Source organism: Balaenoptera acutorostrata, chromosome 10 (genome assembly GCF_949987535.1).
Source record: "Balaenoptera acutorostrata chromosome 10, mBalAcu1.1, whole genome shotgun sequence".
NCBI lineage: Eukaryota > Metazoa > Chordata > Mammalia > Artiodactyla > Balaenopteridae > Balaenoptera > Balaenoptera acutorostrata.
In genome coordinates, this window is record NC_080073.1 from 42,994,139 (window position 1) to 43,020,183 (window position 26,045).

Below are 26,045 nucleotides of genomic sequence, written 5' to 3' on the forward strand. Positions count from 1 at the left end.
TCATGTGTTTTGCAGGCTTGAATTTACACAGTTTGAGAGACCAAGGAATCACAGAAACAATAAAACCAATTTGAATATTCTATAACATTTCATTCCTTCTATGCCCACCCTTACCCTCCCCACCCACAAGCTGTTGACTGCCTTTTGGCTGACTAGTTTTTCTCCCTGACATTTATTTAATGGCCACTAAAGACAGCTCTGGTTCTGCTGGATGAAGCAGTGGATTTCCCCAGGACAATATTTTTCCAAGTCTTTGCCAGTCTCTGCCTTCAGTTTTCTCTTATTCTGAGAGCTGCAACCATCAGACAATTCTAATAAAGCCTCTTCTGGAGAGACCTTGCTCATTTGGTATTTTGTTTCATTTGTGATGTACGCTTCTTCCAGGTAGGGTGGCCTTCAAGGAAAGGTATGGATGGGGTGGTAGACACAGATGCTAACATCTACTTCTCCCCTTCATTTGCACCATAAATGCTTAGCCAGCAGGCCCAGTTGGGTAGCTGTTGTACAACTGGCCTGGGAAGGCCTCACCTGTCTGTCTCAACTATCTGATGTCTTTAATCATCAAAACTGAAGGTTTCTAAACTTTATTCACATTCTAGTTGCATCTGTGCAGTCCCACTGTTAGTGTTCCAGCACGGTCAGTCAACCAGGGGCAGGGGAAGAGAAACAGGCCTCCCTGGGAGCACTGTCATGGCGCCTGTAAGGACAATCACTGGGAAAAAAATAAAGAAAAAAGAGAACCCAGGCTGTTCTCTCAACAGGGCAGCAGCTCCAGGTCCAAGTCTAGGCAGCTGCTTCTCTCCACAGGACATACCTGGCCATGCCGGGAGGAGATGCCCACGCCAGGACCTCTGGAGTCAGTCCTTAAGGGCTTCAGCTCACATTATGTTCTTTGCATTAGGCAATAACTTCCTAACTCCTTACTCTATTTGTCTAACTGAAATGCACAGAGTAAATGCCATGGCTGAAATACGCTCTTTCATGAATCAGCTCCTTCCCCAGGGATCTCTTTAAGATTGACTGGGGAGTTTCAGTTCCCCTGGAGAAAAAATAGAGACTGCTCAACCCATGAATAGACTTAATTCCAACACACTGCACTGTGAGTAGAACACAGGCCTATAGAAAAAGCCTTCTGGCGCCATTGAGAATGGCCTCTCCTTCCGTCCCCAGAGTAGGAAGGTGAGCTGAGTAATCAAATGACAACATCTCTAAAGCAGCCCTCTTAATGCTGATAAAACATGGAAATCTTACAAAACACCAGGGAGTGGCTATAAAACACAAAGCAAGTTCCAAACAAGAGTGATAAGAAAGGTTGGCTAAGGACCAAAGTACATGTTAAGCCCCAGACTCTAGGGGAGCTAGGTTGGGAATCTCTTGGAGGGCAAGAAGCAAGAACTGGGCTTCCCCCAAAACTCGAGAAGGCTCACCAGCCAGGCAGAAGCCCTGGGTGCGTACCTGGAGCAGAGCGCCTCCTCCACCTCCCCTACCAAGAAGCCCCCAAATACACGAGGCGAATTTATTTTTTGTGTGTGATTCTTATTTTGAAGGCTCTACAGGGGAGAGATATTGACAATATACATATCATAAACATTTCCTTTGAACCACTTTTCTGCTAGGTCTTGATGTTGTTGTTCTGATCTCCTGTGGCAGGTGATAAGTCTCCCTGGGGAGGCCTGTGACCAGAGCCCTCGCATTGGAGCAGACCTCTGGACTTAGTTGTCATTCACTAGACAAGGGTCAGACTCTCTGAGGTGTCACCGAATGGCATCTTGGCTTACAGCTGAGGAATTCTAGCCATATCAAGCCAGACCAGAAAACAGACTTTAATTTTATATAATTTTTTTAAAATTTATTTATTTATTTATTTATGGCTGTGTTGAGTCTTCGTTTTTGTGTGAGGGCTTTCTCTAGTTGTGGCAAGCGGGGGCCACTCTTCATCGCGGTGCGCGGACCCCTCACCATCGCGGCCTCTCCTGTTGCGGAGCACAGGCTCCAGACGCGCAGGCTCAGTAATTGTGGCTCACGGGCCCAGTTGCTCCGCGGCATGTGGGATCTTCCCAGACCAGGGCTCGAACCCGTGTCCCCTGCATTGGCAGGCAGATTCTCAACCACTGCGCCACCAGGGAAGCCCCCAGACTTTAATTTTACATGTACAAATGTTGCCTTAAATTCATAATAGTTAAGAAAAATGTATACAGACTTCAGCTTAAAAGGAAAAGTAGAAAACAAACACGTGGCAGTTGGGGGTTGATGTGCAAATCATCCCAGGAATCCAACTTTCTGTCTCTTGGGCCCCAGGCTTTCCTCCTTGTGTAGAACGCTCTGCAGGGAGGTGTGCAGCACCTTGCCCACGCGCTTGCTGGTCTGCAGGACAGAGAAGGGATGGAAGAGGGCACAGGCCCGCTTGTGAGGCACACACACTCTGACCAAGAGAAGCTCCCCGCCAGCTAGCCATTGTAAAGCTGCATGCGTTCCATCTGCCTTACAGGACTTTTATTTAATTAACAAGTCAATATAAAAACAAACCCCAAACCCCAACTACATAGTAGTTGCATTCTGGAAAAACTTCCATTTTGAAAAAGGAAAAAAAAAAGAAAAGAAGAAGAAGGCAAACCCCAAAGCAGCAAGCAAGCTGCCTCAGTCCTTAGCTGCTGCCACTAGAAGCAGCAAAACTGTCAACCCAGTCAGGTCTTGGTTACAGCCACTGTGCTGCAGTGAGAAGGCATGGGGAGGCCACAGAGAATCCAAAAATCTGTCTGATGAAGGAACAGATGGTGCTGAGGACCCATGTTAATAAGCAGTTTCTAATTCACCTGCCACCAAAGGAGACCTGCTCAGATAGGACCAAAGTCAATACCCGGATAGAGTCTTTGATGTTACTGACATGCAGAGATGCTAAAGGCGTGAAATGTTGGAATCAAGACAGATCGAGAGGTCAGACAACCCACAAGATTTCCTACACAGCAGAAAGAAGGGGGCCCTGGCAAAAAAACCCCAACTATACAACAAAAATCTTTTTTTAGGCAACTGTTTTTCTGTCCCATGAATCGTTTTAAGAATACAGTGAACCAACTGCAAGTCTCTTCATCAAGCCTTCCACGTTCCCATAGCAGTTTTAGTTTCACCTGTGCCACTGGTTCCATTCCCAACAATGTCAGGGAGAAAGGCACCCAGGCCTTGACCCCCACCCCAATCCTCCTAGTCATAGGTGGATTCTCCCTAGGGCTGTGTGCCTTCTCCCCTGATCCCTGACTATAACAAGGGATGAGACTCCAAGAATTACTGAAAACTCGTATGAAGAGAAGATCTCAGTCTATAGGCTGGGGAGTGATCAGTTCTATGAAATGCGAAGTCAGGGTTAAGGTCCAAAGTGACTTTGGAAAGATTTTTATCATGACATTAGAAAAAAGAAAAAATGTCCAAGTTGATCGAGTAGGGGAACTGATTATTCATGTGAATGAAGGCAGGGAGAGGAGAAGAGAAGATGAGACAGACAGGACACCAGGACTTGAGAAGTCTGAACCTGGACTTGCAGGAAAGAGACTGCAGAGGTTGGGGGTGGCAGCCGCACAACAACCTGAGTTTCTAAGCTTTACCACGAGCGGCATCTCCAGAATGCTGCCTCCCCGCTCGAGACAAATGGTGAGACAGGGCCTCAGGGCCATGGTCCCTCTGAGCAAGGTCTGCAGACCTCATTCCTGAGCCCCAGGGGAGGGTGAAGCCCAGCTCACTGGACAGCACTCTGGTTCTCCCACCCATCCACGGCCGACCTGGTTTATGAGGTTAAAATAGCTCCTGACTGGAGGCACACAGTCCAGGTTTGAATCCTAGCTCCCGCATTTACAAGCTGTGAAGCCTGTAGGCAAGTTCCTTATTCTCTACGTGCCTTAATTCCTCGTCTATAAAAATAAGGGTAACAACAGTTTCCTCACAGGGTTGTTGAGGAGTAAATGACACGCTTTATTTAAAGCACTAAAAACAGGGTCTGACACGTAGTAAGCACACAATAAACGTTAACTATTTACTGTTTTTGTTGTTGTTTAGATACTGCAATTCTCATCAAACTCTCCTGGGGGGGGATGAGGGGGGAGTTCCTTTGAAAACAAGATTTGAGAGCCACTCATCTAGAGGCCTTTGGTAGAACTTATTATAAAGCTTTTTAAGAGCTTTTGTTTAAGAAGAACCCTTGTTGCCATGCACAGTTGGAGACACCTGAACTCAGGGTGCTCAATGGGGCACAGAGTAGGAGCTGACACTTACTGCAAACTGACGACGCGTCAGACGCTCTGACACGTGCTTCCCCTCCACTCAGCCTGCCCACCCCTCACAACACCTACAGCAGCAGGCACTACTACTGTTGTTATCCCCATTTGCAGATGAGGGAACTGTGGCCCAGAGCCCTCATTTGCAACCTGGGCAGTCTGTCTTCAGAGCTTATGCTTGGGCCCTCAACACTATACACAAGGCCAATTTTTTGCTTCCAAGTAAGATGACAAAAATAAAAACAGACATTAAGTGCTTAGAGTCTTCAGTGAGAAGTCACTATTTCTAGAAATGAAAGAAGAGTATAGATGACCTCTGGGCATGTGTTGTGAGGCAGTGGTTACCTAAAGCAAAAAACGGGGGCTGGCTAACTCTGTTCCTGGCAATTCAGTCAGTCAGTCAGTCAGTCTGTCAGTCTCAAAGTCCTCAAAGACTTCTGGAAAGTCGAGGTGGACACGAGGGAAGGAAGGTCTGGAAAGACACAGGTCAGCAGGACCTGGTCCCTGCTGCAGAGGGGCTTCCAGGCCAATGTGGGGGACAGACCTGTTGACCAATCAGTACAGAGCAGCTGGAAAGCACCCTAGTGGTGCTGCCAGGCCCGAGGAGACCTGAGGGGAGCAATCTGCCAATCGAGAGGATTTCCCACCTTTCCTATTCATCTCCACTTAAACACTTCCAGACCCACGAAGAATGGGGAGATGGCCATCCTTCAGCCCCCTGGCTCCACCTCTGCTCACTCCCTTCAAGGGACAGGAAGCAGTCAGCCAGGATTTCAATTCCCTCATCAAATCACAGAAACTTGGGATTTTGGAGTTACAAGTGACTCTTCACCTTCTCAGTCCAATATTCTCATTCAGAAATGTGGAACTGAGGATGAGAGAGGAAGAGGATAAGAGACTCTTATGAGCAGGTCGCTACTTCCTGGTCCAGAGCCCTCACCTCAGCTAGCTCAGTGACATCTGGCTCATACCAGCTGCTCTCCAAGCCCCAAGCCTGGGGTGAAGGGGGTCAATGGGGAGAATTCCCACAGTGTGACCAAGGGGGCAGGAGGCAGCCAGCACTCCCAGCCAGGTCCAAGCACCTGCCTCAGAACCAGTCTCACCTCCATCATCTCGAAGATGCTCTCTGGGTCCAGGCTGCCCTTTCCCGCTTTCCTCATGCATGTCACGACTCCCTTGCTGGTCACGGACACCAGCAGGCTGGCCAAGGAGCAGGCCTCCTCCTGAAGAGTAGCATCCACCACGTGCCGATAGCCGATCTGCAAAGTCAGGCAGCAGTGCACGTGCGTGGGCAACGCACATCCCAGATCCCCACTTTTGAGAGCCTCGTGGAGGGAATATCTACACCAGCAAAGAACCTGTATCTCCCATTTAGGTCTTATTTTAGTTTCTGCTCATATGGAAAATATTTGAAGTACCGTTCGATCACTCTATCGCAGGCTACTGTGTAAGCAGTGTAACAGAAGCATGAAATGGAAATATGGGGTAGGGGGAAGGGTGGTTGGAATTGTAATTCAGAGACCTTCCAAGTCAGAGGCCAACCAGGGGGTTTCTAACAGGCCCCTGGAAGTTTCACTGAGGACAAAGATGAATCAAGAGGGCCCATGCTAAGGGACATGCTCAAGAATGAGTCAAGGGCAGGTGGCTCCGGTTGTCCCAATGCTTCACCAGAGCCTGGGTGAAGCGATTCTGGTGGAATTAAACCTGACCGGTTCAGTCTGATTTTTATATAACGAATCCTGCGTGGAATCAGCGACAGTCTCAGCCAAAACAGACCTCTTTGCACAGCCTTGGGAGGTGCCAGTCACACATCAGCATCAGCCAGGTGTTACGCTCCACAGGCCTCAGTGCTAATGTAAAAACCATACTTGATGTATTAGACACCCAGGCCCTGCTCCAACCCCCTTATTTCATAGATGTGGACATTAGGGCCACAGAGGGGACAGTGTCCACCTTTCAACCACCCTTTTACTACTCAAGCAGCGTAGACACCACAGAGTTGAGAGAATTAAAGGAAATATGCATTCAGGGTGTTTTGGTGAAATGCCTGGTAGGTAGAAGGAGCTTAGCAAACTCTGGCTACTGTTACTATGAACCCACTCGTGTGCTCCTGGGACCAGAGCCATTCTCTTCCAGTTAAAAAGAAAAGAAAGAGCTGCTCGTGGTAGTGGTCTCTAATATAACAACAAAATTATTTGATTTGGGTTAAGACTACTTCTATATGGGTTGTGAAACTATAACTTCTCAATCTATTAGGTAACCTTAACGGGTTGGGGTTGAAGGAGATCCACAGGGAAGACAAAAACCATGAGATATAATCTCATACTTTGCACAGGGTGACGATACAGGGGACGTTCTCCACACTTAGCTGGATGCAGTCATAGGGGTCGTCGGACAGTTCAATGTCCTTCAAGCCCTCTTCATCTTCCAGAACACGAACTCTTGGTATCCTAGAAGCAGAAGCACAATTAAAATTCCCACTAACTGAAAGGAAGGATGATAACTTCTTTTTCTTGAGTTGGAATCCCTGTGCCTCACAAGATGAAGTCATGCTATGCCTAAGCTCCCCGTCAGCCCTGCCAGAAGTGTACAGGTGACACAGTGCAGTGAGGAAAGGAGGTCTTTTAAAAAAGGATGCTAGGGAGGGACTTCCCTGGCGGTCCAGTGGTTAAGACTCCGCGCTTCCACTGCAGGGGACCCGGATTCGATCCCTGGTCAGGGGACTAAGATCCCGCATGCCACGTGGCCGGAAAAAAAAAAAAATGATGCTGGGGAGAGGGAAGGGGAGAGGGGCTAGAAAGAGGTAGGGGGTTAAGAGGCATGAACTACTAAGAATGAAATAAATAAGGTACAAGGATATATTGTAGCACACAGGGAATATAGCCAATATTTTATAATAACTTTAAATGGAGTATAACGTATAAAAATACTGAATCACTATGTTGTACACCTGAAACTAATATAATACTGTAAATGAATGATACCTCCATAAAAAAATAAATTTAAAAAATAAAATGTAGGGGCTTCCCTGGTGGCGCAGTGGTTGAGAATCTGCCTGCTAATGCAGGGGACACGGGTTCGAGCCCTGGTCTGGGAAGATCCCACATGCCACGGAGCAGCTGGGCCCGTGAGCCACAACTACTGAGCCTGCGCGTCTGGAGCCTGTGCCCCGCAACGGGAGGGGCCGCGACAGTGAAAGGCCCGCGCATCGCCATGAAGAGCGGTCCCCGCACCGCGATGAAGAGTGGCCCCCACTTGCCGTAACCAGAGAAAGCCCTCGCACGAACCGAAGACCCAACACAGCCAAAATAAATAAATAAATAAATAAATAAAGTAGCTATAAAAAAAAAAATAAATAAAAAAATAAAATGTAAAATGATGCTTAGTCAACCAGATGTCCAAAAATGAATCCGGATCCCTACCTCTCACCATACACATACCAAATGGACTGCAGATGTAAAGGTGAAAGATAAAGCAATAAAGCTTTTATAAGAAAAACTAAGAACATTTTCATGACCTTGGGGTAGACAAAGATTTATTGAATAGGACAGAAAGTACTCACTGTAAAGGGGAGAAAAAAATAACAGATTCAGTTATATTATAATTGAATACACACACACACAGAGGCACATCTTGGAGATACTGCAGGTTTGGTTCCAGACTACTGCAATAAAGTGAGTCACACGATTTTTTTGCCTATAAAGTTATGTTTACACTATAGTGCAGTCTACTAAGTATTCAATAGCATTTTATCTAACAAAAAACCAAAAAAAAAAAAAAGACAATGCACATACCTTAATTTAAAAAGACTCTATTACTAAAAAATGATAACCATCATCTGAACCTTCTGCAAGTCATAGTCTTTTTGCAATGGTAAGTAACATCAAAGATTACTGATCACATATCACCATAACAAATATATGAATAATGAAAAAGTCCGAAATATTGCGAGAATTATCAAAATATGATACAGAGACATGAAGTGAGAAAATGCTCTTGGGAAAATGGCACTGATAGACTTGCTCAACGCAGCGTTGTCACAAACCTTCAATTCGTAAAAAACGCAGTATCTGCTAAGCACAATAAAGTGAAGTGCAGTAAAACAAAATATGCCTCTGTGTGTATAATATAATATATATTAAGATTATGAACTTCTGTTTGTCAAAAGGCATTATTTGGGGAATTCCCTGGTGCTCCAATGGCTAAGACTTCATGCTCCCAGTGCAGGGGGCCGGGATCAAGTCCTGGTCAGGGAACTAGATCCCACATGCCACAACTAAGAGTTCACATGCTGCAACTAAAAATCCCGCATGCCGCAACGAAGATCCCGCGTGCTGCAACTAAGACCCGACACAGCCTAAATAAATAAATAATTAATTAATTAAAAGGCATTATTTGGAAACTAAAAGATAATCCAGAGTGGAGAAAATATTTCTCTCTGTGTGTGTGTGTGTGTGTGTGTATATAAACTAACATATTACATAAAGAATTCCTACCAAATATAAAAGAAAGTCACACGACCCAACAGAAAAATGGGCAAAAGACTTCAACAGGAACTTCATGAAAGAGGCTATTCACATAGCCAATAAACATACAGAAAGGTGCTCAACTTAAATATTCATCAGGGAAGTGAAAAGTAAAACTAAAATGTGACACCAAGATATACCCACCAGAATGGCTAATATTAAAAAGACAAAAAGAAATCCAAGGGCTGGCAAAGATGTAGAGCAACTCAGACTCTATACACTGCTAATGGGAGTATCATTTGGTAAAAGCACTTTGGAAAACTGTTTTGCATTATCTACTAACACTATTTGCAATAGCTCAAAACTGGAAACGACTCAGATCCATCAACAGAAGAACTGCTAAATTGTGGCATATTCACACAGTGGAACACCCTACAGCAAAAAGCAAACTATGACTACAGGCCACAATACAGATGTCTCAAAACATAATGCTCAGTGAACGAGGCAGACATAAAAGAGAAAACACTGCGTGATTCCATTTATATCAAGCACAAACCAATCTACTGTTTTAGGACTGTGGTTATCCTCTGTGGGTATAGCGACTTGCATGGGGGTACAGGGTGGGAGGGCTTCTGGGGGGCTGGCAGTGTTCTGTTTCTTGAGCTGGGTGCTGAAAATATATTTAAGCCATAAAGTCAGTTCATTCCAGTGTGGGGTGGAGCCAGGAAGGAAGAGGTGGCCCAGCCAGCTACTGTTATAGAAACAGTGTTGGTGCTTTTCCCTGTGCCTCTAACAAAAGCCCCTTATGATTCAGCCTGCTGGCCATCCCTACACAAGCCAACGTCCAGAGCAAAGGAGTTTCAGCCAGAGAATCTCCACAAGGACTAAGGAGTCCTGCTAGGGTCTGCCCTGGATGAAGTCTCCATGTCAGGGGTCCCCAGGGTGTAAGTACTAAGTAATATCCTATTTGAACAAATCAGGTAACCAGTTTGAATTTTGGTATAGTAAAAAATAAGCGTACACACACACAGACACACCCCTTCCCAACCCTCTGGCCACAATATGGTTCAGCAGAAGGGCTAGAGGATACTGTCGAGAGAATGGCCTCTACCCTTCTAAAAGGCCCTGGCTCGGGCTTCCCTGGTGGCGCAGTGGTTGAGAGTCTGCCTGCCAATGCAGGGGACACGGGTTCGAGCCCTGGTCTGGGAAGATCCCACATGCCACGGAGCAACTGGGCCCGTGAGCCACAATTGCTGAGCCTGCGCATCTGGAGCCTGTGCTCCACAACAAGAGAGGCCGCGATAGTGAGAGGCCCGCGCACCGCGATGAAGAGTGGCCCCCGCTCGCCACAACTGGAGAGGGCCCTCGCACAGAAACGAAGACCCAACACAGCCATAAATAAATAAAGAAATAAATTACAAAAAAAAAAAAAAAAAAAAAAGGCCCTGGCTGTACAAAAGGTCTCTCCATACACTAGAAGGACCCAGTGCCTTGCCGAGTCCCCATCCCTTGCTGCCTGCAGGGCTGTTCTTGCTCTGGGAATGAGACTTGCAGCTATGGCCATGACAGGTGTCCTCCCCGTCCTGAGCAGCTGGGTTTACCATCCTGATGTACAGTTTGCCCAACACCTCCCCCACAGCCAAACAGCCTCATCTGGTCCTACTCTCCCTTTTTGCCCTGGTGCCCATGGAAACCAGCTGGCAGACAGGAAGTAATTTCTGAGGCTTGAGGTACAACAGATGGCGACTTCCTTTCTTCTCCAACGGAGCCCAAGCCCAGGCTGCTGCTGATGGCATCTGGTACTCGAGCCCTCACAGTGGCCACAAGTGCCAGGTCCACCCTTGACTAGTGTCAGCCAGGAGTCTAGTGGCACAGCTAGGGTTAAGGGACTCTATAGCTTTCATTCTCAGCAAATATTCCATCCTGCAATTTCTGACCTACATTTATTTAACTTTGTTTTTGTTTGTTTTGTTTTAAATTGTGCAAGTAGTCTAAATTCACCACAGAAAAGCTCTAAAATACAGATAAATTTTAAATCACCCATGATATGAGCACTGGAAAATAACCACAATGACCATCTGGGGATATATACATTTACAGACATACTAAATATGCCACTGTGTAGATTTCAATCCCCTATGTTGGGACATTCAGGTTGTTTCCAACTTCTCATCACTACAAAGAAGCTGGGATAAACATCTTCGAATAATATCTTTGCTCACTTATCCAATTAATTCCTTAGGCTATATCCCTAGAAGTTTTAATCCTCAGTTTCAAGTACCCTAGAACCCTCCATTACCATAATGTAAGCTCTCTCACGGAATGGACAGCCTCCTCCACATACTTATTTTCAAATGCTGCAGACTTTCCTCAAAGAACCTTGCGCATAGAGAAGGAAAAGGCCGTATCATCAAACAGTCAGAGGGAATGTCAACTCCAAGAAAGCTTAGTGCCATGTCCTCTGCCACACAGCCTGTCTGGGAAGCTGAACCACACTGGCATCATCATTTCCTGCTCTTAACTTAAACCAAACAGCAGGCTGCTACCCTGCTTTGAGAACATTCACGTGTCCAATCAAGGAGTATGTGTCAGGCACTGTTTATGGTGAGACAGCAGAGTACAAAACAGGCAAAACCCCTGTCTCCGTGGAGCTTTATCTAGTGACAGTATTTGGACAACTGACTGTGTCTCTGGTTTCTACTCTTTTTGCTGCGCTGTAGTTTTCTAATATTTTTCTATATGGTACATGTTTACTTATGAAAATAATAATCCAAAAAAATAAATACAGAAATATATTTAGTTATTAACTTATAAAATCTGTTTTCTGAAGCTTAAAATTAAATACCACCATTGTCAATGCTGAAACCCCTTGTTATCTTCTCCTACGAGCTTCAGTAGCAGTGCCCTCAGTGGCCCATCACAGGTGTCTGCTCAGGTTCTCCACGGGCCCAGGGGGCTGTTTCCAGGAAGGCGTACCTTGTATTGAAGAGCGCAGCCTTTACAGCAATGGAGATGGCATCAAACAAATTTCCACCACATTCCAGCAGCTAAGGGAGACAGGGAGTGAGGGGGAGAAGAAGAAGGTAGCATCACTTCTTACTTTAATTATTATCCCAAGTAAAGGACACTGGTTCCTGAGAAGTGCCAACCAAATGTTTATAAAGACAAGAACGCGTGGCTGCTCTCCTGGCTCACTGACACGCACTGGGTCTTCACCCTAACCGCAGGCGCTGCCTTGTTGCCCTGGCTGTGGTACCAGCACTCGGAGGCCTCAGCCTGTGGTGCAGCTCCTCAGCCAGTCAGGCCTGCACTGAAGGAGGAACTCATCACCGGCGTTTTGCCCCAGGTAACTCTCAGTTGCACTTGGCAAGTGTTACTCTCATCTTTGCTAACATATGCCTGGCCTCTAAACAAGTAAAAAATGGTGGCCACTGATGCTGCAGCTGCCACCAGGGCCATGTTGATTAGTGCAGTTACTACTGCACGTAATTACCAATGTACATCTGATGCTCAAACACCTAACACTCCCTGTTCTACATTAAGCAGAGTAACAACTAAGGTCTTTCACACGTTTTTGCCCATGAGCAAAAGTGTTGACTGTACTCGTGTGCTCATTCAACAGGGAGGGTTACAGCACATTATTAAGAGGAAGGCAACACATCCTTCTTCCTTATTTTAAAGAAGCCTTGGCCTGAGTTATGGAATAAAGCCAACAGGAAGAGAGGAGAGGAAGTCACATGTAGAAAGAAAAGTTGTGTACTTCCATGTGCGTTTGTTTAGAGTCTATCTCCTCTTCATCTGAACTGTCAACTCGTGAGGTTGGACCCTGTTGGTTTTGTTCATTCCTTTATCTTCAGAGCCCAGGAGGAAGGGCTGCTGGGAAGGAGGAACCTGGTGATTATTTATGGAAGACAGGCAGGCCCTAAACCAGGCCTTCCAAACTCTACTAAGAATCAACAATCACACCTGGCATGTCTCATGTACTTCATTCATACCCAGTGCAAACTCTAATTCCCATCTTTAAGCTTTCTGGGCAAACCTCCAGTGCAGACACCATCTTTCCTACAGCCTGGTATAATTACTGCTTATTAGAATACGATCCCCCAGCCTGTATTACCAACTGGCTTTGTAACTGCAGCTTGTTTGTCTAGCAACTGGACTAGCTCTCCTGTACCCTGGTTCAAGTACAAACTACAGCATGGCCCCCACCTCTGGCTAGACTCTTGCGCCAGACAGTCTGGTTTGATTCCTATCTTTGCTGGGTAACTGAATAACCCGGGGTGGGACCTAACATCTCTGGGCCTCATGGAGGGTGAAAGCCACACTATCTCCCAGAAGTGTTGAACAACTTAGTATCTGTAAAGCCCTCAGAAGTGTGTCTGGCACATAGTAGGCGTCAGCTAAGTGTTTTAAGATAAATACCAATTTGCTCTTTCATCTTCCCATGTTGTCCTCACAGACTGTCTGAGTGCATCTGCATGTTCTCCATCTTCACTGTTGACAGCCCAGGTTCCTAACCCTGGCTATGCGGGGTCAGGGAGCTTATTAACAATGCAGGGTGAGGCCCTGGAAACTGCATTTTACTCCAGGTCCTAGGTGGTCCTGATGACTGGCCAGGGGTGAAGACCACCGTTTTACACTCTGCTGCCCACAGTATCTACTTTATGCAAGGAAAGTGCTAGATAAATGCTGACGTCTGCTCTAGCAGCTGTGAGGCCTCCAAGCTGGAGAGGACTTGGAGAGCACCTCAGCCAACCCTTCCCTGACAGGTGGGCTCAGGGGCCTGACGGCCAGTCAGAGCTCTTTCTACTGTCCAGCACCACGTCCCGTTAAGGCCGGACACAAACATTGGTTTTCAACATTCTGGCTTATCACCAAAAGATGAAATCGAGAGGGCGGAATGCTGAACCCTAAGTATCTGCTGAGGGGCCCCCGAAGGGCAGGTACCCAACTCCAGGCCTCAGCTTGCCTGCCTGGCTCCTCACAGGGTACCGCACGACAAGGAACCCAGGCCGGGCAGCGTGCGTCTGACACTCTTCTCGGCCACTTGCTGGCCAGGTGTCCTCCGAGCTTCGGTTTCCCCCTCAGTGAAGCAAAGCCATGCTTCTCTATAGGGTGGCCATGAGGACTAAATGAGATCACAGCCCTACATCCCTGGCACGTAAGAGGTGCTCAGAGACCCTACCTTCCTCTCTTGCTGCCAAGCAGGCCCAGGCTAGCTAGAATCTTTCTGCTAAACACAGTGGCACAGCCAAGAAGCAGGGGGAGAGTGGGGGGGATGTGGAGACCCAAAGCAGCCCGACTGGGCTGTCTGAACAGGCCTACTCGAGCTGGGAGGAAACGGGGAGGTGCCAGACAACTAGTGTTACAGAGAGACGGGACTGTGGTCCCAGAGAGGTCATAGGTGTCCACCTTCGCTGAGGAGAAAACCCCTCCTGTAACAGAGGTGCGGCAGGAGCAGAGCTGGGGAAGGGGAAGGAAGACACACTTGGTCACAGATGCACCTCCCGTCAGATGCACAAATACTACAGTGGCTCTTTTAGGGGAACAGGACAACTTATTCTGTTAGCCTCTTCTTTTCATAAGGTACACCTCCAAACCATACTGCTAGGAGGTACAGTGTGCCAAGTAGGAAACCTGCCTCCCCACAGAAATCCTGCTCCTCCTGGGTTTCCCCCCACTGTCCTCTCAGACACCCATGTTGGGCACCTCCTGGCACCACACACAGCCACTGCCGGGTGCTGCAATGGCTCCTCCACTCCACCTTCCCTCCCATGCGCAGTGCCACAGACCACATGCGGGTCTCATCACCACTCCTGGGCCCCCTCGCAAGACAAGCCTTGTGACCCACCTCCCCACCAAAGGTCGCCTGTACACCGTCAGTGCAATGAAGTCCAAAGCTATCCCACCTGGGGTAAAAAGTATGCCATTAAAGAACTGTGAAGAGCAAAGATGAATGAAGTTTCCGTGATGGTAAATTTCTACTCATAAAATAATGCAATTGGGGAAAAAACCAATACTGGAAACAGGTGGATCATCTGACTATAGTAGGTTTCAAGTAATTGTGCCTACCATAAAAGTATGAAAGCACGGAAGGCTGCCCAGTGAATATTTGTTTGAAAGATGGGCTCTACCTGAGGACTACGCAGACCAGTTGGTAAAAATAAATCACAGGAGATTCATCTTTTGCAATCCCAGTGACAGGACTGGATTTCCACCATCTTGCTTCAAACATGGACTCAATGTATCCAATGTATTTTTAGATGTAGGACAAAAACTTACTCCTCAAACAAAAGCCTATCTCCTACTTCACATGCATGAAGTACGTTCCCACCAAGGCTGAAAGCAATTATGTGAATGATAAAAAGTGATCTACCTCATTAATAATATAATTTTTAAAATGCTTTTCTAATTCATTAAAAACTTTTCTGAAGATGACAACATTTCAAAAGCTCACATCTTCTTCCAAAATAAGTGAAATCTTTAAAAAAATATTAGAGAAGAAATCCAAATGCAAAAAGTCTTAAAAACAAAGGCCTGGGACTTCCCTGGCAGTCCAGTGGTTAAGACTCTGCCTTCCACTGCAGGGGGCGTGGGTTCAATCCCTGGCCAGGGAACTAAGGTCCTACCTGCTGCAGGGTGTGGCCAAAAATTAAAAAAAAAAAAAGAAGGAAAGAAAAGAAAGAAAGGCCTGCAGGTGACCAAGACACAATGCACCCGAGACACTCCTGCTCACCATATATCCCTGCTCATGGAAGAAGCATGCTGGTTCTAAGCTGAGATAACGTCCCTATGATGTTCACCAGTTTTTCAAGAGCCTGCACTGAGAGAACAGGCTTCTTGCCTGAATCAAAAGAGCATCAGGCCCCCTCACCGGGCCAGCCTCCTACCAAACCACAAGTGTGCAGGGCTGCACCTCCCTGGGCAGCTATGAAGCCTGCCTCTTATCGGTAATGACTGTAGGCTGCCAGTTCCCACCTCCTCAAAACCAGGACGTGTAAAACTACCTGCTTGGTAGGAATCAAACTACAAATACATCCTGCTTACCAGAGATGAGAAAAAGCAAATGGACTTGTAATTTCATTATTTTTACCCATTAGCATCAGCATTCAGAACAGCCCTAACCTGCTAGACAATGGTAAGCACTGCTCTCTTTTGGTTAGCTGTGCCCATCTATTATCAAATTAATTTAAAAGTATCCAGAAAGCCCCGCCCTGTTTCATGCAGGGCCGACAATCAGAGACAGCTGGGCTGTTCCTTGCATGAAGTTCACTATCAGTCCACAAGATGGGCTTTATCTTCAGATTCATTAAAGAACCTGTTTGGTCACTGGCTTAGCCCTGTGCCCTCAATATGAAGTGGAAGATGTAGCCACTAATCTCAAGGTTCATAAAATTAAATGAAAAGGAATAAAATAGACCCAACAAGAGCCTGTACATGAACAAGAAACTGGCAAAATTAATCACAGCTGTAAGAAAAGTTACTGCCAAGTGCCAAAAACCGGGCAGACGAGTATTTGGGAGGGAAGCACCAGGAAGGAAATGGAGGGCTAGACTAGAAAGACTCCTGCAGGTGCAGTCTCTGGAGGAGGGAGGAGGCAGGGCCTCAGGGGCCTCACTGGGGAAACGAGGGACTCAGAGTAGCTGGGCTACAGGGTGTTTTCGAGGGAGGATGGCTTGGTGAGGTCACGAGCCAGCTCTGGCACTAAACAGACCTGGCTTTGAGGCCCAGTACCACTACTCACAAGCTGAGACCTCCTGGGCTAGTTACTTGACCTCTCTGTGTCTTAGTTCCCTCACTTATAAATGGGGAAAACAAGTGCCCACTCACAAAACATTTGTAAGGGTTACATGGAAATGCATGTAAAGAGCTCATCATCTTTCCATTATCCTTCTTGTCTAAACTCTGCCCATCAGCTCCGGTTGGCACCATCTAGAGAGCATCTCTTGTTTTCTTCTTCCCTGACAGCCTCTGTGGATAATTTTAGGTGCTACCATGATATGACTGTAACTTTACTGTAGGATGGCATTATACGTGCACTACTATGTTGTATTTAATTTAAAAATTATTACAGGAGACCAATCTTTTCCCAACTAACCTCACCCCGGAAATTGAAAGCATCCAACTGAAGACGGAAAAAGCAGTGGGAGGAAAGTAGGCCAACTGGTTTCCAACAAAGGTAGAGTATGGCCAGTACAGCAATGTGATACTTACTAGCACATCCACGTAGAGAATCCAGCAGTGCTCCCGAGGATTAATGCACAGGGACTTCAGGTCGACGCTGCTCTTGTTGTTAAATATCCGGTAGAGGGTGTTAGCAATCTCTGTGCCAAGGTCATCACCTCCCCGACCTTCAAATTCAGGGGCAGCGTTGGCTGAACTATACAGAAGGGCAACAGAAAAGGCGTGAGTCTTGTCGAATGCAACGAGCAAAAGGGCAGGCTTTGTTCCAGTTTCCCTGGGGGATGCTGGAAGAACCAGCACTATGAGGAAAGTCACTGAAATGAGGAAAGGATACATCTGACACTTTTCCAGCCTCCAGACACACACAATGAGCCAGGCCAGGACCGTGTCCTGGATGTGTCAGTGTGTGTGGTGGGAGTTCCCACTGACTTCTACAGAAGCCATATTTATCCAAAGAGAAACAAGAACGCTGGTAAGATGAACCCCAGCCAGTAATAACGAACACTCGTATCTTGAGGGTATAATAAAGACTCTTCTCTGGCAGGCCCAGAGAGGCCTAGAGAATCAGTCCAGCCTACAGAGGGGTTACATTATATACACCATCCCTAGATGATGATACGATACTCTCAAAACAAAAACCACAATGTAGGTACAATAACTTTCCTGGAATGATTTAGAAGATATATATATAACAGTATGCCAGAGTTATGTCATTAACTTTAGATTATCATGGTACTGAAAAGCAGGAAAATAAGACTGTTGGCTGATTTAAATATTAGGTTCTCTCTTTTACTTCATTTTTCTAGAGAAAACTTTTTCCTTTTTAGCCTCTTCAATTTTATACCAAATCACCTCAGCAAAGAATGAACAAGCATCAACATTTGCCACGCTAAGCACTACTCAAAGTGTTTAACAGGAAATTTTTGAGGGTTCTGGCTTAATGAAAACAAATCCTTAATACACTTGTGAGACATATAAACATTCCAGTAGTCATTTTATTGTAATAAATAAGGCCTAGAAAGACAAGAAATCAGTTGTTTCAGTATGGTCTCTACAAAATCACATACTGAAGCTTTCTGGTCCCCATCCATCTGTCCATCCACTCATCCACCTGGAAGGTCCCGGGCCCTATGCTAGGCACTGGAGACCTAGAGACTGAGCAAGGCAGATGCAGACCCTAAGTCAGCAATTCCAACTGCTGGGGGGAGTCACATGATAGTGGGCAAACAGGAGGAGTGGGGGGTCAAGAGGGATGTCAACCAGTGTTGAGGGTAATAGGAGGCCTTGAACCTGAAGATGAGTAGAAGCTGGTCAGACCATAGACACGCAAGGGGATTCCAGGCAAAGCAAAACCTATGTGAAGGCTCAAGGCTGTACCCACCCCGTTTGTGTAATGCTGAAAGAAACCTCACCTAATATATTTAAGTGTCCCTTTTGTCTGGTCCATTGTAATATAGCTGTAAGATGAATCCTAAAACAATGAGAGTGTATCGTTGTATAATAACTTTGCTACTCTCATAGTTTTCCCTTACTACTACGAGCCAGCAGAACCCCAGTTTAAAACCCCTATGAGAAACTTCATTACTGTCATAGCAACCTCACTGTTCCCTCACTGCCTCTGCCAGACTCAGGCACTGAGCCATGAAAAGAAGCTCATTTATGGTAAAATAATCAAGTCACTAGAGACGAAGTTCATTATTTTGCACGGCTAGCAAAAGACAACATGTTTCTAATTTAAACGCTAAGCCATTAATATTAAGTCCCATCTTTTAAGTGTTCAAAAATGCACGTAGGGCTTCCCTGGTGGCGCAGTGGTTGAGAATCTGCCTGCCAATGCAGGGGACACGGGTTCGAGCCCTGGTCTGGGAAGATCCCACATGCCGCGGAGCAGCTAGGCCCGTGAGCCACAACTGCTGAGCCTGCGCATCTGGAGCCTGTGCTCCGCAACAAGAGAGGCCGCGATAGTGAGAGGCCCACGCACCGCGATGAGGAGTGGCCCCCGCTTGCCGCAGCTGGAGAAAGCCTTCGCACAGAAACGAAGACCCAACACAGCCAAAAATAAATAAATTAATTTAAAAAAAAAAACAACCACCAATGCAGCCAAAAATAAATAAATAAATTTATTTAAAAAAAAAACACATCTAAATAGACCACTGTGTAAACAAATCCAGGCAGAGATGCTTATGCTTAAAATGTTGACCTTTCCCTGATTACAGTGGGCCACATCCTTCTGGGAGGGACTAATTACTGGGGATTGACGCACTAAACACTTTTACAGCCCGAAGGGATGGTTTAAGAACTTCCCAGGCCAATCGGCTAAATAATCTACCTACAAAACCACCCCCCACTGGTTGTTTTTGACACTGGGCTGGTTTAAAGTGGAAAATTTTCCCATTTTAAAAGGTTTCTCTTTTTTTTCCTTTTTAAAATACAGGTTAACTCTTTCAGCATAGCTGGTGGCCAGAGAAAGGAAGGTTTAGATGCTCATGAGACTACGGAAAGCTCCTGCTCTGGACTCTCCCTGAATGTGTAATTCAGCATGCTTGGCTTGTAGCCTAACATTAGTCAGGTTAGCGCTCCTTGGGTCTGTCTTATGCCTCAAGGTAATGAATGGGTGCTCTGGTCTTGGGACTTATTACTAGGCCACGAATGTTGGAGTCAACGAATGCAGACCAAGGGAGTCCTAAATAAAAAGCTTCTCTATTAAGTGCCAAGTAAAAAAAGAGAGCGAGAGAATGCAGGCTGGTAATCCTAGCCTCCTGTTCACAGGCATCACAATATATTCTTTCAGTAGAGGAATATATACTTGGGTTTGTTTTTTTTTGTTTGTTTGTTTGTTTTTGGCATAAAACAAGTGGTTTCTATAATTACAATTACCAAAACCAATTCAGATCCTTCATAAAGTATGACCCAGCCCCTCTTCCAGGGCTGTTGGGAAATCGCTTATTGCGCTGGATAAACATAAAAATCCTGGGAACGCTGCCCCTCCCAGTTCTCCAACCTCCTGACTTATCACCTCCACTGTGCTCCTCCTGCTTGGCACATCTCTGGTTTAACTGGATTAGGCTGAGATCAAGGCCATGACTACCTGGAACAGGACTTCAGACACTAGGCCCATTGTTGTTTCCCTTGCTGTCAATCTAGCCTGCAAATCTGTGAAGCCTTACAGCCAGGCCAGGCCAGGCCCACGGCAGAAAAAGTGATTTAGGGCTTCCCTGGTGGCGCAGTGGTTGAGAATCTGCCTGCTAATGCGGGGGACACGGGTTCGAGCCCTGGTCTGGGAGGATCCCACATGCCGCGGAGCAGCTGGGCCCGTGAGCCACAATTGCTGAGCCTGCGCGTCTGGAGCCTGTGCCCCGCGACGGGAGGGGCCGCGATAGAGAAAGGCCCGCGCACCGCGATGAAGAGCGGTCCCCACACCGCGATGAAGAGTGGCCCCCGCTTGCCGCAACTGGAGAAAGCCCTCGCACGAACCGAAGACCCAACACAGCCAAAAATAAATAAATAAATAAATAAATAAATAAAATCAAGTAAAACTTTAAAAAAAAAAAAAAAAAAGTGATTTAGTAGGTACCTGGGCCAGGGATGACTCCGGGCCTTATCCCTCTAGTCATCTAGCCCCCGGGTAGGTCCCAATTCCTCAGGGAGCACATGAGCTCACTTCTGAGCCTGCAAAAGCTTCCCTATAAATGGGTATGGGAACAGTGGCACATTCTGAGTGTTTCATCGTAAGCCCTTGTTTGAAGTTCCTGGGAGAATTACATCGTTCGCTCTGGAGACTTTCAGAGCACAGCGAACCTCAAGTAACTTCTGCAGGTTGCCTCTCTGCTTTGCCCCCACCCCCAGCCCTTCAGCCGAGAATGGTGCCCCCTTCAAGCAGCACGAAGTAGGTAAGGAACAGAGATCAAGTGGCTCCACCCACCAATTCAGGGCTTGAAGCTTCCAGATCAATATTAGTGAAAAAAAACAAGTGGTCACATTTAAAAGTAGTTGAGATCCCAGAGAAGTGACAAGTGCCGGGCACGCTGAAATGTCTATGAACGAAACGTGTTCTCCTCACCTCCTCCAGTTACAACCCGCAGCCTCTCTGAGAGACCAAACACAGCTCCTAAACCCATGAACATGGTGGCCAGAGAGCCAAGAAGTGACTTGATGGTCTGCCACCTGGTGGTAACCAGAGTGAAACACCAGCTCACTAAATTCTTACCTTCTGGGCTTTAGATGGAAACCATCTTTTCCCAAAGTTTCAAGCTTCTTATTTAAAATGGCCTATTCTCAGGCTACAACTAACAAAACAAAGACATAGAGACAGGAGTTAGAAGGTCCGAGTGTGCTCCCAGTTTAGTCAAAGTGCTGCCAGGCATCTCTGGAGCAGATCTCAGGAACCCCAAGGTTTTCCTCCTCCACTGGTATGGGGATCAGGGTCTGTGTCATGGGTACCCTTTCCTAAGGGCATCATTTCTAAGACCCAGGGAAAATCACTGGGGTGGGAGAAGGTGTCTACCCGAGGCTCCATATATTATTCCAAGTAGACAAATAGAAGTAGAAGGAATTAGCAGAAAAGCAATTCGTTTTCTGTGACCTCTCTGGTAATTACCACTGGTAATTTAAATAATTAAAACATGAAAGTTGCTAGTAAGTAGTTAAGTCAAGCTGGGCTCAGTCAGGCAGGAGCCCCCCCCCCACCCCCGCACCCGCCCAATTACTTTCCTCCTACTGGGTAACAACTCTGTTTCAGCCTGTGGATGGGTGCATGCCTTGAGCTCTCCAGCAGAGGCCCCACGCCTGGGGCCCGGATGGGGTTGGGGGCAGCACCCTTATGGCTGGGCATAGCCACAGGTGCCCAGAAGCCATTCCTATTCATTGGATTGAAATAAAGGGGGTTATTTGTTTACACAATTATGAGTTGCTCCTTGAATATGCAAATGAGGTTCTGATAAAGGTGGCAGCCAGTGGTGCTTGGTAACCTCGCTCTTCTTTGCAGGAAAATGGGGTTTTATGAATTCTCATGGTGATTCTACCCGCTGGGCTGATCACACTGAGACACTTAAAGACACCGAAGGGTGCCACCTGGAGAAACAGACTCAGGAGAACTCCCTGGGAAATGGAGTTTCTGGGCCTGGTGAGGTTCTCTTGAGACTTACAAAGGGGGAAAAGAGACCGGCAGGCAGCCACTCTCAGCCAGGAGACAGAGGTTTACTTCTAGAAGCCAGATCTTGGGAAGAGGCAGCTCAAAGGCTCCTCTCACCCTGGAGCCACCCTCTTACAGCTGGGACAAGAAAGGGACAAGAGCAGCAGGCTAACTGGAGTCATGTTCAGACACAGAGCCACAATGAAACGTGTCTCCTATAGCAAGCATCTGAGTGCAACACCCTCTCTTTGGTGTGGCTGGGCTGACTGCCTTTGGTCTGCCTAAGATGAATGAGGCAGAAGGATAATGAAGAGGAAGAAAAGGAAAGCAAATTACAGCCCCTAACACGTGGCGTCTGCTCCTCAGTGACTGCTTACTGCACCGAATCAGGCAGATCAAGGCAGGAGAGGCATTTATTTCTTCCTCCACGAGCAAAGGAAAGGATAAGTTGGAGGCCTTAACAAGTTCACCATCATGCACAGCAACTTAAAGGATGGGCCAATTCCACTGGACAACTCAGACTGCTGAGAGCAGCTGGGCAGAACCAAGAGGAGACTGCTCTGGGGGGGGCCAGGGCCGGGGCAGGGATGGGCTGGAAGGAAAACTGGCCAGAAAGATGAATGCAGGCACATTCTGAAAACTCTAAGCAGGATATCCCTCTAAAGCTGGCTCCTGCAGGCTACATGAAGTAGAAAGAGCAAAGACTCAGCACTGGATAGACCTGAGCTGGCATTACTAGCTGTGTGATCCCAGGAAAGTCACTTACCCTCTCTGAACCCCTTTTGTCATCTCTCTCACAGGAGTGTTGTGAGGATCAACTTCTGTGTCTGGAAGTGAAGACTGGAAGACTGTAACTCGCTGTGCAAATGTGGGTTAGCATCTTTGCAGAAAAGGGGTGACATTGCAGGTGCAAGGCTGCTACCTTTAGAAGGGTCTGCTTGCAAGGTTGGTCCTCAGCTGGCATCTGGGCACTTGGCTCTCAGAGTGGACTCAGTCAACAGTAAACTGGGTCTCCTGTGCCTAGACTGTGCAAATAACGTGGTTTATCCTAAACACCTGCTTTCCTTCTGGGAGTCTGGAACTTTGGTATGTGTAAAGCAGAGGGTGCCTATGTGACCAGCCCCAATCAAAATCTTGGGTGCTGAGTCTCTAATGGGTTTTCTTAGGCAGAATCATCACACATGTGTTGCTGCATCTCTGTGATAATCATAGCTCTGAATACAACTCCATGCTCTATGCTAAGTCCTGTGAGTCCTTTCAGGAAATGTTTGAATGTGGGGGGTGGTCTTGCCACCCCTCCCAGTAAAGTACCAATATTATATACCTGCACCTAGCGTGAGCCAATAGAGCCTTACACACCTCAAGAAGGTCTGCTGTCACCACCTAGCTAGAAGAGGAGTTCCAGATAGAAGATGAGACTGGGCTGGCAACCCGATAGAAAGCCCCAAACCCTAGAAGGGGAGGTAACATGAGGGAGAGAAAGAACACTTTTGAAAGCCCACTGAACCAGTCATTGTGCTGGATGCTCGCTCTATTTTCATTACTTCGCTTCCTCATCATCACAACAGTATTATTATCTCAATTTTTTAGATAAAGAAATTTAGGCATAGAGGGACTGAGTAACTAGCCTGAGGTCACACAGCTAGCCAGAGAAGGAAGCCAGCAACAAAGCTGGCTGGCTGGCTGCGGAGACTGCGGAGTCTCTGCTTTTCCCAGTACCCACACTGCCTGCCCAGCTGCCACCCCCTCGGCCTGTCAGGCTGCTTGGCTGGCCCTAGTCCCTGCTCTGCCAAGCAAGTCATGAAAAGTCTTCTGCAAAACTAGAGCAGCAAAAGAAACAGGACATCATTTAATTTGACTCTCATAACTACCATGTGCTGGGCTGCCTGGCAGACACCCTCCTTTTTCAGACAGGGAAAATGAAGCCCAGCGAGGGCCAGCTGATTAGGACAAGGGCAGGACCTGAGCCAAGGCCTCCTTTCACATTTCCCAGTGCCTGGCACACAGGAGAACTCAGTAAATACCTGCCGGTTGGTGAATGATGATTAAATACAAAATAAAAGTGGGCTCAACAAGAAACCAGAGGTTCATTCTCTGAATCTTCTATCTTCTAAATCATTTTTCTTTAAAAACATCTGCAGAGTACTGACCAGTCAACAAAGAACTCCAGGTAACCTTCATTTGGCTTCTCCAGCTTCGGCGTCCCCATTTCTGCTTTCACTCCCACCAAAATGTCTGTGTGACCCTGCAGACACATACAAGAAGGGTCCTCACTCGGGGCAGGCAGCCAGGCACCCAAACACACCCTCCTCTCCCAGACATACACCTCCAGGGCACTCGCTTAGCATCAGTGCTGGGACTTGGAAAGTGGCCCTTTGAGAAGGTGAGGGGTCCTTTAGATGTATATAGACCCCCTCCCAGAGTTTGGCTTGGGTCTTAGATTTCCCCTGGAACAATATGCACTCCAAAAGCCCAGAGGGGCCTGCAACTGGTTCCCCAGAGCCTACCCATTCCTCCACCTGGGTACAGAGTGTGGCCACAGTACTCACCAACTTGACTCTGGCAGACCCACTGGTGTTGGACACCACGTCAGTTTCCACTTCAACACATCGGTAGTCTTCACAGCCACGGCCATCCATGCGGAGGTCTTCCTGAGTGCAACAATCAAAATCCTAAGGTTATAATCCTAAACCTCTAACAGACTCTTCAACTGACTCACTCCTTTCCCCCCACAGAGAAATATGTGGTACAACAACTCCTTTTCTCTTAGTGATTCATCCAAAAATTCTGTCCTCATAGGTAATAACATTACTATTTTACAAATGAGGAAATGGAGACTCAGAGAAGTTAAGCGACTCACATCCAAGGTCCCACAGCTAGGGACAGCAAAGCTCAGCTTCCATCCCAGGTCTGTCGGAGCGCAAAGTCCAAACTACATACCACTATACAGAACAGGCACACACAAACAAAATCTGAACAGACAAAATAAAAGCTGTCTCTTTCCAAATCTGCAATTCTGAAGTCACAAGAAGTATGGATGTCAGAGCTACAGGTACAACTGTCTTGGCTGTAGCCCTCCTACTCCCCAAACCCAATCAGATCTAGTCTGTAAACAGCTAAAAACAACTAACTGGTATCTTCTAAAAGATCTTCTAAAACAGGCATTCTCTAGAACAGGATCAACAAAGTTAGGCCTGCGGGCCGCCTGTTTTCATAAGCCGTTCTACTGGAACGCAGCCGTGCCCGCTCGCTCAGGTATTCTGTGGCTGCTCTCATACCACAGCAGCAGAGCTGAGGGGTTGAGATAGAGACCACATGACCTGCAGCCCCCAGATCATTACTATTTAGTCCTTCACAGGAAAAGTTTGCCAACCCCTGCTACAGAGGATGGGTTTCAGGGTGGTCTACGTACTGCCTGGCCTTATCCCCAGTTATTTACTTCCTCAATTATTTACTTCTATCGGTATAACTCATAGATAACTATTTTATGCTGTGGTTGTAATCCAGTACTTCCATTATTTATCTTGTTGCTCAGAGTGTCCCAGATTTGGCCACTGGGAGCTCCTTTGGGTTGGTTCTTGCATTCTCTCAACATGTCTCCAATCTCTTCTGAGCACTTCTTTACTTCTGACAACACAAGGTGTTCCAGCCACTTGTATTTTACCTGCCCCAGCCCTGGGATCAGCCCTTTTTCCAAGGAGCCCTGGTTCCTTTCATTGCAGAATAGTACTTAAAAACCAGGATCTGGGTGCTAAGTTGGTTCACTGCTACTGCGGTATCATTGCTTCTAGATCGTCTCAGTAGAACAGTGTTAGAAAATATACGTATGGGTACTAACCCACACACATACACACACCTATATTTATTTCTGTATCTATCCACATATCTGTTAAAAAGTCATGTGTTCATACTGAGAGTTGGTTCTAACCTACCTCCTTGTCTTATTTGTAACTTCTTTCTTAGACAGGGAGAAACCTGGCTCTCATTATCTATGATGTATTT

General features: G+C 46.8%; 1 protein-coding gene across 1 annotated transcript in view; it reads right to left on the reverse strand.

The window, feature by feature from the left end:
- Positions 1-1,835: 1,835 nt before the first annotated feature.
- The window catches only part of EXOSC7 (exosome component 7), a 30,661-nt gene continuing 6,451 nt past the window's right edge, over positions 1,836-26,045 (reverse strand). Inside the window, exons 2-8 of the mRNA XM_007168886.2 lie at positions 24,593-24,694; positions 24,194-24,288; positions 16,943-17,108; positions 11,705-11,775; positions 6,589-6,712; positions 5,366-5,521; positions 1,836-2,364 (exon numbers count right to left, since the gene is read on the reverse strand). Of these exons, the coding sequence (XP_007168948.1) occupies positions 2,260-2,364; positions 5,366-5,521; positions 6,589-6,712; positions 11,705-11,775; positions 16,943-17,108; positions 24,194-24,288; positions 24,593-24,694 (819 nt within the window). The 3' untranslated portion in view covers positions 1,836-2,259. The remainder of the gene's footprint in view (positions 2,365-5,365; positions 5,522-6,588; positions 6,713-11,704; positions 11,776-16,942; positions 17,109-24,193; positions 24,289-24,592; positions 24,695-26,045) is intronic.